This window comes from Furipterus horrens, unplaced genomic scaffold (genome assembly GCF_987537825.1).
Source record: "Furipterus horrens unplaced genomic scaffold, mFurHor1.1.pri manual_scaffold_5, whole genome shotgun sequence".
Lineage (NCBI taxonomy): Eukaryota > Metazoa > Chordata > Mammalia > Chiroptera > Furipteridae > Furipterus > Furipterus horrens.
This window is the reverse complement of record NW_028327175.1, coordinates 200,338,994-200,357,041: the sequence shown is the minus strand read 5'-3', so window position 1 is coordinate 200,357,041 and position 18,048 is coordinate 200,338,994. Positions and strand designations below refer to the sequence as shown.

General features: G+C 50.9%; 1 protein-coding gene and 1 long non-coding RNA gene across 4 annotated transcripts in view; one reads left to right on the top strand and one right to left on the bottom strand.

Annotated features, from left to right (window-relative positions):
• Nucleotides 1-3,052: 3,052 nt before the first annotated feature.
• On the bottom strand, nt 3,053-13,796 carry LOC150010778 (uncharacterized). The gene is made up of 2 exons (XR_016511423.1): nt 13,656-13,796; nt 3,053-3,327 (listed from the first exon to the last, which is right to left on the bottom strand). It is a non-coding gene; the product is annotated as an uncharacterized LOC150010778 (long non-coding RNA).
• An 862-nt stretch (nt 13,797-14,658) lies between these two features.
• INPP5F (inositol polyphosphate-5-phosphatase F) overlaps nt 14,659-18,048 on the top strand; it is a 70,351-nt gene continuing 66,961 nt past the window's right edge. For 2 of the 3 annotated variants that reach the window (XM_090278774.1, XM_090278773.1), the window contains exon 1: nt 14,670-14,812. In XM_090278774.1, coding sequence (XP_090134900.1) covers nt 14,716-14,812 — 97 coding nt within the window. In that variant the 5' untranslated portion in view covers nt 14,670-14,715. Of the gene's footprint in view, nt 14,813-18,048 lie in introns of all 3 variants that reach the window. The other variant, XM_090278775.1, reaches the window with a different exon arrangement.

The following is an 18,048-nucleotide window of genomic DNA, read 5'->3' as shown; positions in this document are numbered from 1 at the left end:
GAATGTAGACTTAGATACAAAAAGGGAATCAGTTCTATGTCTAGGTAATCAAGACACCTGGGATCTCGTGCTGGGTCCTCCCACAAATTAACTGCATCATTTTGAGCAAACTCCTTAAATTTCCTAGATTTTAGCCCAAAGATGGAGAAGGCAGTTTAAATAATCCAGAACAGTAATGGAGTAACATAAAACAAGGTGGAAGTGAGAAAATGGAAGGTTAAATGTTTTCTTGAAATTGCATGGCTAAATCACTTGAAATTTTATTTTTAAGCCTGAAGAGAAAAGAAGAAATCTGGTTATTTACATTTCTCTTGCATGAAGATGAAATCTTCAGGACCTAGTATGACTTGCCTCTCTAGGATTTAGCAATGCTGAGGGGAAAAAAAACAGCTGACATCTAGTAGTTACTTTGAGCTATCAGCTTGTTAAAGCTAGTACACAGTCGTTTCTGAGTAAATAAATGCTTTTTAGGGAGAAGGCGGACAAAAACATTGTAGGGTACAAGGAGACAATGCGGGGTCACCCATGAATGAATCACTCACGTTCATCAGTCCTTCCCCAGACTCAGAACGGATGACTGCATTTCATGATTTTCGATCAGCCTCCCAACAAAGTACTCTGCAGATAGGGAGAACAATGGGTAGCCCCGGGCCACCTGACTCTCATGACAACTGCCCCTTGTTGTAGGGTGATGTATGAATGGCTTATTCTGATTCAACATGGCACCCACAGAAAGAGCAGCCCTCAACAAACTATTGCTTGGTACGAGGGAAGAAAGGGAGGTTCTCTTCCAGGACTTTCCTGCCTCATTCTGTCTCCTCTCTCGTCCCAGATGTCTTGCTATTGGGGTCAGAAGCAGGGCACATCTCTCTGTAGCTTTAGCCTCTTAGGGCCTCTGAGACCTTGGCAAGTTCCTGCTCGCTGCCTCTCATCTTCCACATCCCTAATGGGGACGATCGGGTACATATATTAAGTAGACTGATGGCGCCTGCCACAGAATCTTAGGCAGAAGGGAAGCTCAAAAATGTTAACTATTCCTATTGCACATTCTTCTTTCTCTATAAAGTGGAATTATTTAGGGCAGACCGTTTCATTTTGGAAGACGTTTCCTCTGAAAAACAGTTACCGGCTTTACAGGTAGGAATATGAAAATTCTGTAATGGAAAAGTCACATACGATGTCATAGATAGATTCTGTGGAATAATAAGTTTCAAGTCATAGACTCTGGAATCTTAGAGATGGGAAAAGCTCCCGGAGGGCTTATTTAGAAAAAGGTCCTGGGCTAATTCACCAGTAACCATGGTGCTGTCTCCCTTTTCGCCTGTAGAGACGTGGCCCTTGGTGGTTTTGAGTACTTCTACCCCTAGGAAGCAGTCATCCTGTTCTTAACCAGATTGTTGTGAGTTGAACTGAACCCCTTCCAAAGATATGTTCAAGTCTTAACCCCCAGTAGCTGTGAATATGACCTTAATGGAAATAGGGTCTTTCCAGAGGTAGCCAAGTGAAGATGAGGTCGCACTGGAGCACCAATCCAATGGCCGGGGTCTTTGTAAGAGGAAGAAAGTCTGGGCACAGACGCAGAGGGAGGACACCGTGTGACACGGGAGGCGGACATTAGAGTGACGTTTCTACAAGCCAAGGAATGCCAAGCATTGCTAGCAACCAGCAGGAGCTGGAAGAGGCAAGGAAGGATTGTCCCTAGAGCCTTCAGAGTCAACATGGCCTTGTCAACATCTGGATTTTGGATTTCTAGCCTTCAGACCGCGAGAGAACAAATTTCTGCTGTTTTAAGCCACCGTGCGTGTGGTAATTTGTCGTGGCAGCCCTGGGAAACTAACGTGCTCACCAAATGACTGCATTTCTTTGTGCCCTCTGTTATTTAACCTGTAAAATAGGACTCATTCTTTCTCTTAACATCTTGGAGATCTCTGATGGAACTTTTAATATAATTATTAATATGCAGTATTTCTATATTCCAATAACCCCTACTTGGATTGGGGACGCTTTCTGGTGCTGAGTTTGTAAGCTCCTAGGAAAAGGTGGACACTTCCTCGCTGTGAGTCCTCTCCTGTGCTGCTCCGTCGGGGCCGGAGACCCTGCGGGGAAACCCGGGCACCTCGAGACCGTCTGTAAGTGCTGCAGACACTTCCTGCCGCCTCGGAACAAAGACGTGTCTTATGAGCTTTTTGAGCTTGATAGAGGCTGCTGTGGAAAATCAGAGGTGGCATTTTCTTCCCCTGCCCCCCACCGTTTTTTGTTTTTAAACTGACTTTCCCTTCCTCAGAACTTGTTATTCATATCTTTTAAGATATCATCTCCTTGGTACCTGACAATAATTCTTGTTCTGTTGTCACTGGTGAGTCCACACTGAGGCAAAGGTGACATTTTCCCAGCCTATCAGGAACTCAGCTACTTATTTCAATCCTTTCATAGACTTGTAGCACAGAAGGATATTTTGGTTGAATATAGTCCCTTAACTCATCAGATTAGAGATGCATCCCTGCCACTGTGGGTTTTATTTTTTTCTTTCTCTTCCTTCCTTTCTTTCTTTCTTTCTTTCTTTCTTTCTTTCTTTCTTTCTTTCTTTCTTTCTTTCTTTCTTCCTTCTTTCTTCCTTCCTTCCTTCCTTCTTTCTTTCTTCCTTCTTCCTTCCTTCCTTCCTTCCTTCCTTCTTTCTTTCTTCCTTCTTCCTTCCTTCCTTCCTTCCTTCCTTCCTTCCTTCTTTCTTTCTTCCTTCTTCCTTCCTTCCTTCCTTCCTTCCTTCTTTCTTCCTTCTTCCTTCCTTCCTTCCTTCCTTCCTTCCTTCCTTCCTTCCTTCCTTCTTTCCTTCTTTCTTTCTTTCTTCTTTCTTTCTGAAAGGGGTTAGGGGTAAGAGGGAAACTCCCGGTCCAACTCGAGGGCCCATAGGAGCAGGGGACGGGGGAGGGGGAGGGAGGGGGAATGTGGGGTGGAGACTCCCAGTCGCCCAGAAGGGCCCGTAGGAATTGCCTCCTCTGTTTTCTGTTTTTTTTTTAACTATATGAAATTGATATAAACTCTGTTGACCTCATGGTTTTGTTTTGGTTTTTTACTTCACTACTACAGTGAGTCACATCGAACTTGGAGCTGACATAAGCTGATGACCTGAAAAAGGACCCATCGCTTAATTACATCATCGTTAGTGATAAGCTCTCTGGTCTCATACTTTTTAACTCCAAAGAAGGTTCTGTTCTGCCTGTTGAATGAGGAATCCTCTGGCCTGGTGCTAGGGGTAGTTTTTCATGCTTCATTTCTGGCTTCAGTGTTGACTGTTCTCTAGAGCATCGCCAATGTTCTTTTTCCTCAAGCCTTAAAAAAAACAAAACAAAAGAATAACTATTTGGTTTTATATTTCTATAAACACAATGTTGTGGCTCTCATACTGTCTCTAAAACTTAGGCTTTTTTGTTGCCCATTTTTCACCTTTTTTCTGTGTTTTAAGAAGAAGACACTTTTTTTTTTCACATTAGATGTTGGTTGTTCTTAAGGTTTCTATGGTTTTTTTAAAAACCTGTGATTATTCTCAGTTATCTTGCTCATTCAGACTCATGGTGCTATTTTTAGCACATAGCATACCTCACACCTGTTGCTTTAGATTAGATTAATAATGGAACTAAATTTCCTGACTCTGTTTTTTCCATTTTCTCAGCTCACAAAATATTTGCAATGTCTCTAAAATGATCATTTTTAATAGGTACACTCATTTATCCAAGAGTTTTGTAGAGTATATCAATTACAGGTGGATTATTGCAAGTCTAGTTTATATGTGTCTATGTTATTTACTTATTTATTTAATCCCAGTGAAGGATAAGCTTAGAGAGAGGAAGGGAGATAGAAGGAGAGAGAGAGAGTGAGAGAGAGAGAGAGAGAGAGAGAGAGAGATCCATGGAAGAGAAACATCCATTGGTTGTGTTCTGTATGTGCCCAAACCAGGGATCGAACCTGCATCCTAGGTTTGTGCCCTGACCTGGAATTGAACCTGCAGTCTTTCGGTGTCTGGGCTTCAACCAACTGTGCCACTCAGACGGGGCTCTGTGTTATTTTATGTATTTCACATTGTGCTTAGCAAAAAGATTCCACATTTTGTAGGGTGATTGGATGGTCCCCAAGGATGGGTAGGGGATGATGGGAATGAGTGAGGAGAGCAGGCAAGCTGAAGATGAGACCTTTGGCGGTTGTTATGGGATGAAATGTATCTCCCCTAAGTTCTCATGTTGAAATCCTCAAACTGTGTCTATATCTAGAGATGAGGCCTTTAAAGAGGTAATTAATGGAAAATAAGGTCATGTGAGTGGTCCTGAGTCCCACGTGACTGGTGTTCTTATAAGGAGAGGAAATTAGGACACACACAGCACGTGACAGAGAGACAATCATGGGAGGGCACAGCAAGAAGGTAGCCAATTGCAAGCCAAGAAGGGAGGCCTCACAAGAAATCAACCCTGACGAGACCTTGATCTTGGGCTTCCAGCCTCCAGAACTGTGAGGAAATAAATTTCTGGTCAGTGGCACTTTGTTATGGCAGCTTGAGATGCTCCTTCAGCTGGGGATGGGCCACAAACCCTCACCTACTGTGGCGCTTGGCTTGAAGGGCAGTGGGAGGGGCATGGAGGAGAAGGAGTGGCAGAGCCATCGATTTGGACATCAGCTTGGTACCACTCTGAGTATGTCATCATGTATAGGCTGGCTGGCAGAGATGAAACCCTTTTTGAGTGTGGAGAAGAGGACGCAGTGCGGGGGTGACAACACACACTCCTTACACAGAGAGATGGCTGCAGATATTCACATGACAATTGCGTGGTTCCCATCATCCTTGATTCCCTGATGGCTGATGTACATTTCCTTAAGAGCAAATAAAACTCTTTAGAAACAGAATGAAACCAAACAATTAATTTGTATGGGCTTCTATTATTCTCTCTATGGCTTTTTATCTGAGTGGCATGAAGAATTGGTGCATTAAAAGGGGCTGTCCGTCTCTTCCCACCTTTACCAGGCCAAACACGTATAGAATTATAACAGGAGTTGTATTAGTTTCCTACGTGACTTAAAACAACACATTTTTGTTCTCTTATGCCTCTGGAGCTCAGAAGCCCAAAATCAGCCTCTCTGAGCCAAACAAAATCAAGGTGTCGGCAAGGCCCTGCTCCCCTCGGAGGCCTTGACAGGATCAATCCCTTGCCTCTTCCAGATTCTGGTGCCTGCTGGCATTCCTTGGCTTGTGGCCATGCCATTTCCATCTTCAAGGCCAGCATCTTCAAATCTTTCTCTGCTCTGTTTTCTCTATGTGTGTGAGATCTCCCTCAGCCTCCTTTATAAGGACACACACGATTGCGTTTAGAGCCCACCTAGGTTATCCAGGACAAGAAACTTAATCACATCTCAAGATCCCTAATTATATTTGCAAAGACTCCTTTCCCATATGTGGTAATATTTGCAAGTTCCAGGGATTAGGACCTGGTATCTCGGAAGGCTATCGCCCAGCTGGCTACAGGGTTTTAGACTGTGCTTTTATTGACATGTCAGATAATCACCCTAAAGCGGTCCGGTAACAGGGCTGGAAGCTTTGCCTTCCTCTGACTCTTCCTCATGCCATTCAGGGTGAGGGTAGGGTGGGGCCTTCAGAGAATGTTCTCAATGGACACTACCTGCTTCCTCAGTTTGATCTCTCTAGGTTTTGAATGTCTGTCTCCTGCCCCCCTGTAATCCCTGTCCCAGTCTGATGACTCCCAGTCCCTATTTTGAAAATCCCAACCCTTCCAACAGACTGGGACCCGTCCTTATCTCCCCAAGTGTTTACTACTCCAGGCTTCAGCCTGATGTTACTGAGATGGCTCTGGAGTGTGTGTGTGTGTGTGTGTGTGTGTGTGTGTGTGTGTGTGTGTGTGGTGAGAGTGAGCCTGGATTCCTACAAACTGGGGAGGACTGGGGTGCCTTTCTTGCTTCCCGGGCAAGCACACCTCACCACACGGAGCGTTACATTTCTTTCCAAGAAAACCTAGTCTAATAGTACATGATGAAAACACTCTTCCTATCAGTAGCACTTTTGAATCCACTCCGGAATAGCTATAACTCTAGCGTTATTGAATCAAAGAATTCCCCCTAGCTCCATGTTCGCTCTCAGGGCTCCAGACAGGGAGTCCTCTCTCTGAGTTATTTGGGATGAATGGGGTGCTCCTTGAACACACTGTTCCTGATCTCTGAATTTATCCCTCGATAGGAGTGAGTGTGTAGGGGGTGTGTGTGTGTGTGTGTGTGTGTGTGTGTATTCATCCAGCTATATGACTGTTAACTAATTAGAAAATTGGAGAGAAGCAGAAAGTATATCTGAGTTTAGAAAGAGGGAAGGGACTAAAATGATATGAGAGAATGATCAAGGAAGGAAGGACATATTAAGAGAAGACAAAGAGCAGGCCCCCAACCCCCCAATTCTCCTGGAATGTAGTACAGAACACTCTTTTATGCTAGTGTTGGGAGCAAGATTTGTGGCACCTGAAGCTTTTTAAAACATGGAGGGTCCCCTTTAGAACGAAGAATACAAAATAAGGAGCACAGAATGAAGTGTATGGCTTTGGATGAAATTGGAAAGTCCTGGGGCTTAATCTTCATTAGCTGCAGGGCAAATCCTCCATCAAGACTAACCTCCTCCTTCTAGCTGCATGATTAATATCTCTCATGCCTATCTCCCAGTGATGTGCTTCCAGGTCAAAACATTTGAATCATATATATGTTAGGAATCTAAAATATAGACCTGGCTGGTGTGGCTTAGTAGATTGAGCACTGGCCTGTGAACTGAAAGGCAGTGGTTCAATTCCCAGTCAGGGCATATGCCTGGGTTGCAGGCCAGGTCCCTGGCTGGGGGCGTGCGAGAGGCAACCACACAGTGATGTTTCTCTCCCTCTCATTCTCCCTCCCTTCCCCTCTCTCTGAAAGTAAATAAAATCTTAATATATATATATATATAAACTATTTAATGCCAGGAATCTATAATTATAATATATATAATGTTAGGAATTTAACCCTGGCTGGTTTGGCTCAGTGGATTGAGCGTCGGCCTGCAAGCTAAGTGTCGCTGGTTCGATCTTCCAGTCAGGGCACATCAGAGAAGGAAAACTCTGACTCCAAAAAACCTCCGCTGCCTTGCGGCATACCTCTTCAGGGGAAAGGCTAAGGGAGTAAACCCCGACAGAAAATCCGGAGCCGGAGTCCCTAAGGCGGTTTGACGCTGTAGTCAACACCGGCAACTCCTGCGGCGCACCTGAAACCAAGCTGTATTGACTCCGTCTTTCCCTTGGACCCTTCAGCTGCGAAGAGAGGGGGGGTCTGCTGCATGGGCCACAGCAAACCCTCCATATCACCCTGCCCAGGCTCTGTAGCTTCAGCTTCACTGGAGAGGACACTCCAGCGTCATCGCAAGATGTTGATTCAACACAGGAGGAGACAGATACCGTGTCACTCCCGAGTTGGACTGCACAGCCAGTGTCACTCCCGAGTTGGACTGCACAGCCATTCTCGGCGGGGCAGATAGACTCTTAAGAAGCTACACCATCGTCTCTCGAGACGGACGGCTGCCGACGAATGTTAGGAATTTGTTAACTAATCTGAAATCTAGAAAGGAAAACATCACACATAAAGCAGATTTAAAAAATCGTAAAATAACATTTCTATAACACTTTATAGTTCAAAACACCCTTGCAAAGTCTTAACTTCATTTAATCCTAACAAGAACCTTGTGAAGAAATTTTATATTTTATCCCCATTTTAGTTAAGGGAGACTAACTGTGGAGAGTTGAAAGATTTGCCCAAGCACGGAAGGCTTAGATTAAGACAGGAAGCGGGCGGGACCCAGGGTTTGACACTCGCCAGTGTCAACTGTGGGCAAACACATCTCCTTGCAAGGGGCGGGGCCGGGTCAGGCAGGGAGAACAAGAGGAGAGAGGTCACCCAAATTGCCTGTCTCTCCACATTGGCCCTTCCTACCCGTCTCTCTCCATCCCGTTGGATTTCTGGGCTCCTAGCCTGCCAGGCAGAACAGTCAGTAGTTTGCTCCAAATAGAACAGGTCAGTGGAAAACAAGGTACTTTTGTTGACACTTTGGGGAATGCCTACTGTTCGGTTTGTGCCCAGAGGAAGGGAGGAGTAGGTGGACCAGTTCAAAGCCTTTATTGAAGGATGCTCACGCAGGCGGGCTAAGTCCGAGCAGACTACAGCAGCCAGGGAAGGGGTGCGGGACTTTTAAGGGCACAGAACAGACCCCCAGCGGGGCTGAGTCACCCTGGTGGGCAGCTCCAGAGTCCCGGATGTAGGTGAAACAACAGTGCCCTCTGGTTAGGGATAGTTGCTGTGGGAACAGAAAGCCCAGATTTATGGCCCTTGCTCCTGGGAACTGCTCAGGGGGAGAGACGAGGTCTCAGCAGGGTGCTGGCAGCCATGCCTCAGTTGCCTCTGACAATAGGGACCTTCGTGATCGGGTACCTGACCGCTGACGGATCCCCCCTTTGTTTCAGCACAGGTGTTGGCTCAGGGCCTGTGAGACTGCAGGTCACGGGTCCCAAGAGCACAGTGACCACTGACCGTAGCCTGTTTTGCAAATCCTGACACGGGTGGCAGGTTTCGGGGTGGGCAACATGGGGTCCTCTGGTCCTAACCCCTACAGATCCAGAGCTGTCTCTTTCTGCAGGCGGTTACCTGTCCCCAGGCCAGACACTCAGATTCCAATCATGAAATCACGAGGGGAGAAAAGTCCAGACACTAGTCTGGGAACTTTGAATGTAAGGGCCTGAAATAAAATTGTTTACAAGCCACATTTTTTTCCCCACTCAAAATGAAAACAGTTCCACTGAGTTCCAGGGGAGAGATGAGGCCCCTACGGGAGCGCTGGGATGGACTTGTCCCCTTTCCTCCGCAGCTGGAGAGCTTGGTGGCTTACCCTCCTGCCCTTTCTCCCCTCCGCACCCCTGTTCCAAGGAAGGCCCGGCCTCCCCAGGGGAAGGAGCCCTAGAGGTCAGCTTTCACAGCGAAGAGTGGAAATAAAGAAAGGAGTCTGGGGAGCAGTTTGGCCAGGAGAGGCATGGGAGTCTACATACTGTCTGAGTGCAGTGGTGAGAAGAAATAAGATTAAAAGGAAAAACCAACAACAAAAATACACCTTCTGGAGGGCTTTGTAGTATTGGGAAAATACGCACAACGGGCCTTCCATTTTCTCAAATTATTTTTAATTGTATGGAGTGGATCTTTTAAACATTTCAGCGTTGCCCTAGACTGAACCCTTTGGGCTGCAGCTTTATAAGCACCTCCTCTACAACCTAGAACCCCTACCTGATTAAATCATAGAACAGCAATGAGAAAAACCAGGAGAAATGATGCATAATTTGCAGGCAATTTAAATTTTAGTATCTCAGTATCTCACTGTATTCAAGAAGCAGCAACAGCACCCCAATTCTAAAATTAGAGCGAGGGCGACATTTTAAAAATGTATTTGCCACTTTTGTAGCTGGTCTCTGGTTGCCCACCGTGAGCCTTATTAGAAACACTGTTTGGAGCCCTGGCTGGTGCGGCTCAGTGGACTGAGTGCCTGCCTGAGAACCAAAAGGTCCCTGGTTCGATTCCTAGCCAAGACAGATGCCTGGGTTGTGGGCCAGGTCCCCAGTTGGGGGCATAGGAGAGGCAACCCATCAATGTATCTCTCTAACGCACCGACATTTCCTCCACTCTTTCGCCCTTCCTTCCCTTCTCTCTGAAAATAAATAAATATATTTTAACAAACAAACAAACAAAACCCCCACCATGTGGAGACGGCAGATCACATCCCACTCTTCACCCTCTCCCACCTACGTTCCCCCACTCCCTTTGCGAATCCAAACACCCTTCCCCCAACACACACCCCTCGCCGTGCTTCCTTGGGTTCACTGAAGAGTTGCTGTAAAACTGAGAGAAAGGATGGAGCAGTGTTAGGAAAAACCTAACCCTATTTTTTCCTTGGAACTAAGGGCTCCTTTTGCAAAATGGTGAAACACTGCGGTTTTATTTTTCTTTCTTTCTTATTTATTTTTAAAAAATTTATTTCATTGTATTTTTTCCCATTACCACTTACACCCCTATACCCTCTTCTTTATTTTTCTTTAATCAGGAGAAGAAACAATGGGTTTAAAATCTGATTTTTCCAAGGAGGTAAATACCGAGTTCCTATAGGAGTACTTCTGTCCCTCTTGTTTTCTGGTGCAGCACAAAGCATTCCTTGAAAATTTTCTAATGTGGTTATCTAACAGGACGCATTTTGACCATTGTTATTGATTTGCGATGGTACAGACCCCAGAAGGCCATCAGCCGGAGAATTATAATTGGCAGAGGAAGAACAGGCCACAGCCAATCCTGCGGTTTAAAAAAGGTACTAAAGGAAACTCTCTCTCCCACACATTCCACTTAGAAGAGTACACAGTGCAGAAAGATGGCTTATGTGCGTACCTACACCTCACTCTGACGGCATTTCAGGGGTTAGGGTTTCCAGTCAAGATGGTGGCACGGGTAAACGTGGCTCACCTCCTTGCACAACTGCATCGAAACGACAACTAAACTCTAGAACAACCATCATTCAGAACCATCAGAAATCAAGCTGAATAGAAGTCCTACAGCTACAGAATTAAGGAAGAAACCATCATGAGACTGGTAAAAGGGGCAGAAATGCGGAATGCGTTGGTCCCAAACCCACGTGTGGTGAATAAAGATTGGGAGGAATATCTCAGGAGCGAGGGGTCCCACCCCCACACCAGGCCCCCCCAGCCCAGGGTTCCAGAGCCAGGAAGGTAAGTCCCCACAACTTCTGGCTGCAGCAACCAGCAGGGACTGAGGCTGTGAACGACAGAAAGTGCTGGAATCCGAGGCAGTTCCTCTTAAAGGGCCTGCACACAGACTTACTCAGACTTGCTCCCTCTGAGCTCCAGCATTGGGGCAGCAGACTGAAAGGCATCAGAGACGCACGGGAAGGAACTGAATTGTCTGTCCCCAGAGTGAGAGCTGTGGTTCCTCCCAGACAGAAGAGCTTATAGAGGCCTTTGCGTCTTTTATGAGTCCTCTCTGAACAGAGCCACAGAGCAGGGAGGTGGGTGCCATATATGAGACTCCATCAACCTATCACTGTTTGCCCCACCCTGGTGATTCCCTGAGGCCTGGCCCCACCCAACTTTTGGGCCCACCCAAGTTGTTTCCAGTGGCTTTTCCATACAAATGGCTTGTCATGGCCCAGGCTCCAGATTTTCTTAAATTCTCTCAAGCAAGCAGTATCAGGCTCCAGCAAGCCCTGTGCCTACCTGTCCCTAAGCTGCCCCAGGCTCAGCACGGGCGGCAGCAGCCTTGGTGCACAGCTGGGCCTCATCTGGGCACCTCCGAGCCCAGCACAAGCAGCCGCTGCCTACATACTGCTTTGTAGCTTATGCTGTGCGGCCCTGGACAGAGCGCAGGGGTGGCTGACCTTGCACATGCCAACAGCAATCAAGGCTCAACTTCAACAGGAGGGAGTACCCAGCTCACACAGTGGGTGCACCTTGAGTACCCAGCTTAGGTAACAGGGGAGGCTGGGCCACTGGACCCTACAGGACACCTGCTACATGAGGCCACACCACCAAGCCTGGGAAATATAGCAGCTCTACCTAATACATAGGAACAAACACAGGGAGGCTGCCAAAATGAGGAGACAGAGAAACATGGCCCAAATGAAAGAACAGAACAAAACTCCAAAAAAATAACTAAACAAGATGGAGACACGCAATCTACGAGATGCAGAGCTCTGACACTGGTTATAAGGATGTTCATTGAACTTAGTGAGGACCCCAACAGCATAAAAAAAAATCCAGTCGGAAATGAAGGATACAGTAATGGAAATAAAGAACAATTTATGGTAGGGTGGGTGAAACCGAGAGTCAAACCAACAATTTGGACTATAAGGAAGGAAAAAACAGCCAATCAGAACAGCAAGAAGAAAAAAGAATTAAAAAAAAATGAAGATAGTGTAAGGAGCCTCTGAGACAACTTCAAGCATACCAACATTCTCATCATGGGAGTGCTGGAAGGAGAACAGACAGAGCAAGAAATTGAAAACCTATTTGAAAAAATAATGACAGAAAACGTCCCTAACTTGGTGAAATAGACATACAAGTCCAAGAAGTGCAGGGAGTCCCAGACAAGATGGATGCGAAGAGGCCCACTCCAAGACACATCCTAATAAAAATGCCAAAGGTTAAAGAAAGAATCCTAAAAGCATCAAGAAAAAAGCAGTTAGTTACCTACAAGGGAGCTCCCATATAACTATCAGCTGATTTCTCAAAAGAAACTTTGCAGGCCTAAAGGGACTGGCAAGAAATATTTAAAGAGATGAAAAGCAAGGACCTACAGCCAAGATTACTCTACCCAGCAAAGCTAATATTTAGAAGCAAAGGACAGATAAGAGCTTCCCAGTCAAGAAGAAGCTAAAGGAGTTCATCACCACCAAACCAGTATTATATGAAATGTTAAAGGGTCTTCTTTAAGAAGAAGAAAAAAACAAAAATATGAACAATAATATGGCAATAAATACACATCTATCAATAATTGATTCTAAAAAACAAAATAAACAAGCAGAACAGAAACAAAATCACAGATACAGAGAATGTTCTGACGGCTGCCGGATGGGAGGGGGTCAGGGGTGGGTGGGTGAAAAGGTGAAGGGATTAAAAAGTACACATTGGTGGTTACAGAACAGCCGTGGGATGTGAAAGTACCGTATAGGAAATGCAGTAGCCAAAGAACATATATGCATGACCCATGGGTATGGACAATGACGCGGGCATTGCCTGAGGGAGTGTGCGTGGGGGGTCCAAGTGGAAGGGGACAAAGGGGAAAAAATTTGGACACCCATAATAGTATAAACAATAAGAATTTTTTAAAAAGGTGTTAGGAAATCTCAAAAATATTAAGCAATATATGAAGAATAAAAACAACTAGGCCTGGGACTCCTGGCTTGTCAAGGCAAGTTTCTAGATCCTTAGGTAATAAGTTACCTAAACATATCTTTTTGGTTGTAGTGGAAGAATGAGTTTTACACACACACACATACGCATGTGCAAGACTAGTATTTATTTAAATAAAACCGATTCCATGGCATTTACTGTCATCTGGTAATAACGTAAGGATGATCAAAGCACTATGAAGAGATGTTTAAGAACTATACCCCCCCAAAGGACACCTAAAAAACACAACCTGAGATGCCTTCTCAGCAATTCCTCCCTTCATTAGCCCTTTCTAGTTGGAGACACTTTGGAGCAGAATAATATTGTCTGACCCGGTTGTTTTCTTGACTTTGTTTTAGAATGAATCTCTTTTGCATCATCTAAGACTCATTTATAAAACTAGCAGTGGAATTAAAGGTCGTTTAATTCAACCACCATCTGAGCTCAAAAGACCCTCCCCAAAGCATCCAGGTAGACCACACCTGGCCCTCGGCCTGGCCCTGGGCCCGACTCAGCTCGGCTAAACGCAGGGCTTCCTCTTCGCGGGAGTTCTCCAGCTACCCTGCCTTGCCAGACTAGAGCCCCTCCGCGTCCTTAATTAACTCATTTGACGAAGTCTTCTCAGGCCCGTCCGACTCAGTTAGGGACCCGCTAGCTTCTGACCTTGGCTCCTTCCTGCCGGCCACTTGGAGCCCCGCGCTCCGGACAGTTGCGTGCGTTCTGCTGTCACATGTCGCGTGCTTTCCGCTGTCACCTGCGCCCCGCCGACCCGCGCTTACGGAGCGCCTGCTGCTGGCCGCGGCCCGCGGGCTCGAAGAGCAAACGGCACAGCGAGACAGCCCGGCGCCCGCAGAGCCTGGCGGGACCAGCCCCCACCCAGCCGCACCCCAGCCCCGAGGCTCGTCGGGTCGTGCGGGAAGCCGGGGCCTCTGGGACCAGTGGGTTTCGAGCCGGAGTTAGGAAGCCGGCCTGGCTTTTCTCGGGGCTGGTGAAAGGGACGAATAACACGCTGGCAAGGCGGGGAGGGAGGCCCATGGAGTGGGCTTCTGCTCCGAAGGCCACAAGGAGGGAAGGCGGCCAGCCCGGCTCAGCCGGGACCCGGTTCTGCCGGCGTCGCCACAGGCGGGAAGGCCAGCCGGCCCGGAGGGAGGAGCTGGGGGAAGAAATCCAGGGAAGGCTGGAGGAGACGAGGGCGGCGGGAACCGGCAGATGGGAGCGGAGACGGGAAAGAGGCGCGGGGCGGGAGAAGCCAGGCACGGGGAGGAGCCTGGGAGAAGTCGGGGGCGGGGCCATGCGGGGGAGGAGCCTGGGAGAAGTCGGGGCGGGGCCACTCGGGGGAGGAGCCTGGGGCGGTTGGGGGCGGGGCCATGCGAGGAGGAGCCTGAGAGAAGTCGGGGTGGCAGGGTCATTCGGGGGGAGGAGCCTGAGAGAAGTCGGGGGCGGGGCCATCCGGGGGAGGAGCCGAGGAAGGAGCCGGGCGGAGCCGGACCAGGGGAGGAGCCGAGGCGCGGGAGAGGCCTCTCAGGCCGCTGCTGCTGCTCGTCGCCGCCGGCCGCCGCCTCCGGGGCGCGTTCTCTCGCGGGTCCCGCCGCCCGGGCGCTCCCTCAGCCGCCGTTCCCGGGGGGCGCAGGCTCCGGCGGCCCCGGCTGACGAGAACGCTCCGCGCGCCGCCGCCGCGGCCCGGGCCCGGGGGCCGCCGCCTCCCTCAGCGCCCCGGGCCGGCATGGAGCTCTTCCAAGCCAAGGACCACTACATCCTGCAGCGGGGCGAGCGCGCGCTGTGGTGCAGCCGCCGCGATGGCGGCCTCCAGCTCCGACCCGGTGAGGCTGGCGGCGCGGGGTCACCCTGGGCCCGGCGCGGCGCGGAGGGGCGGGCGGCCGGCGCGGAGGGGGCGCACGGGGTGTCATAGTTCCCGGGCCGAGGGGCGCTCGCCTCGCCGCCGCCCCGGCGCGGGGACAAAGGGCCGACGGCCGCGCCGAGGCCGGCTCTGCTCCCCCGGCCCGGGCGGCCTCGTCCAGCCCAGCGGCCCCGGACGCGTGCCTCGCCGCGGGCTCCGGGTTCGAGTCCCGCGCTGGCCGGAGGCGCCCGGGCGCCCACACCTGTTTCGGGGCGCCCTGCGCGCCCGCGCCTAAAGCGCCTTTGCTCCGCTCGCAGGGTCCCGGCCGCACCGCGCCGGCGGGGGCGCCTCTCGCTGCTTCCGCGTGGCTCGGCGGGGGCCGGGGGCCGGGGGGCGGGGGGCGGCCCGCGGGCGGAAGTCGGCGGCGGGGGGGGAGGCCGCGGCCCCGGCCCGCGGAGCCCACGGTCCCCTTCGGGCCGAGGGCACAGCTCGGGGAGGAAACCGCGCCCCCCCGTTTCCGCGGCGGTCACCCCGACGGACGAGCTGCGAGGTGCGAGCGGACGAGGAGGAAAAGCCCGCAGGGCCCTCGCGTCCCGGCGGTCGCCGCCCCCAGGCCGGGCCCGAGCGGGGCGTTCCCGGTCCCGCCGCCGCGTCTTCCCGGGAGGGGCCGGCGCGCGGGGACAGAGCGGGGCGCCCGCGGCCGCGGAGGGGGCGGCGCTGGCCGCCCCGGGGGACCCGGAGCAGCGGGGGGCTAGTGGTTCCCGTCGCCGGGCGCGTGCTCTTGCCCTGACGTCCGACTCCCTGTCTTCGGTCGGGGGCGCCCGGGGGCGGCGCCGGGCGGTGCGGGGACAGAGGCGGCGGCGGACCGGCCGCTGGGGGCGCGTCCCCGCCGGTGCCTTTCTCCGCGCCGCCCGGCCCCCGCCCCCCGCCCCCCAGGTGCGGAGCCCCCCCTGCCCCGACCCGGGGGACAGGACGCCGGCCGGTGCCCCGTCGCCTCCGCTGTGAAACGGGGTCGCGCTGTGCAGTGAAAGGGGGTTCAAAGCCGCGCCCACGGGCCCGGCGCGCGTCCTGGAGGACGGGGGTCGCCCGGGCTTGTCCCCTGAAGCCCGCGGAGGGCGTCTGCGTCGTCGCCGTCCCCGGGGCGGGGAGCCCAGGCTGTGCGGGGCGGCCTGCGCTGCGCGGGCCCCTCGCCGCTCTCCCGGAGCCCCTAGACCCGACGGGGCGGGAGCAGGGCCCGGTCGCAGGGGTCCCCTGAGCAGGAGGGGGCTGGGGGGACCCCACCTCTGCGCGAGGGGCTCGGACGCCCACCGGCCTGCGGACCCTGCGCCCAGGCCACATCCGACGGCGCGTGGGAACCTCGTCTCCCCACAGGACGTGGCCGGAGTGCCGGCCTTCACATCTAGCTCCCCGGGGGTGTAGCCGGCGCAGGCCCGAGTGGCCCGAGAGCCGAGAGGGAGGAGCAGGCCGTTCTCCGTCGGAAGTGGCGGCCCGCTCTGGTCCTCGGGGTTCAGGCTGGGCCGCCCCGGGCAGCACCCCTGCGCCTTAGCGAGCGGCCCGCCCGGCGCGCACGCACTGCAGACCCGCTCCGAGGGGTGGCTGGTGACGGTGGCGTTTTAACGGGATAAGCTTCTGCGGTCGCCTTCCGTAGACTCTGTTACAACTCCCTTCGTTTTCAAAAGTATATTATTTCATTGATTATGCTGCTACGGCTGTCCCAGTTTTCCCCCTTTGCTCCCCTCCACCCAGCACCCCCTTCCCTCCAGCAATTCCCCCCTCAGTTCATGTCCTTGGGTCGTGCATGTAAGTTCTCTGGCTTCACCCTTCCCTATATTATTCTTAACTACCCCCCGTCTGTTCTGCACCAACTGATTATGCTCCTCAGTCCCTGCACCATTTCCCCATTTCTCCCCCCCCCCCCCCCAGCTGATAGCCCTCCAGGTGGTCCCCACACCTGTGATTCTGTTCTTCTTCTGGTTGTTTGCCCAGTGTGTTTTTGTTTTTGCTTCTATTTTTTAGATTCAGTTGTCGATCGTAGTGGAAAATTCTCGTCATTTTATCAGACCTTTTGTCTCTGCTTGTGGTCAGTTTTGCTCTTATTTCTAATGAAAGCATTTAAAATCTTTCCTTATTTCCAGTTGTCTATTCAGCTGAATAGGCTAGTGACCCAGTTCTTTTCTTTCCCAAAGGGCGGTGTTATAAGACCAAAAAGCCTGTGGGCATTGTGGTTATGTGTATAGTTACTGAACAACCTGAACGCAGACCTTCCTTTTTCTCAGAGGCATCAGAAGAATCAGCTTTGATATTAAAGGTTAAAGTGACCATTTCCTTATCCGGGAATGTTGGTTACTCTCAGCCTCTTTTCCTGCCGAGTTTATTCTGGAGGACCCAGCTCGGCTGTCACCCCCACCTGGGCCCGCCCTGACCGGCGTCCCTGGGCAGTATCATGGTCGCCATAAACGCATTCCTGTGTTTCGAGGTGCTTTATACACTTAGTACACACTCTGACTGTCGTCCTTCCTGAGTCTCATGGTAAGAGTTTCCGTACTTTTTCCTCGGGACAGTGCGTTTCCCAAGGTGAGGACTGGGCTTGACTCATTCATCTTGGTGTCTCAGGGCTCTGGAGGGCCTAGGACACAGAAGGCGTTTCCGGGTGAGCTGAGCTGAATTAAGTTTAAGTCCCAGTTTTCTCTCGGTAATATCATTGCCATAAAAATAGGATGGAGTGTTATGCCTATTACTCATTTTAGGCCTGTTTTGAACATCTCTTAATTGGGGTGGAAAATCTCTATACAGCAGTGTAAAGAAAGGTGCATTTCTCTGATTTCGCATCACCTTAAAAAACAAACAAACAAACGAAAACCCCCCACAAAACTTTGGTCCTGACCTGTGCGGCTCAGTTGGTTGGGGGTCATCCTGCAAAGCGAGATGTTGCTGCCGATTCAAATCCCTGCCAGGGAACATGCCTGGGTTGCAGGTTCGGTTCCTGGTCAGGGCATGTACAGGAGGAGGCAATCAATCAATGTTTCTCTCTCTCTCTCAAATCAGTTAAAAAAAAAAAAAAAATTAAGACCTGGGTGCTATGGCTCAGGACATTGAGTGCTGGCCTACGAACCAAAGTGTCACAGGTTCGATTCCCAGGCAGGGCACATGCCTGGGTTGTGGGCCACGTCCCCAGTTGGGGGTGCACAAGAGGCAACCACACATTGATGTTTCTCTCCC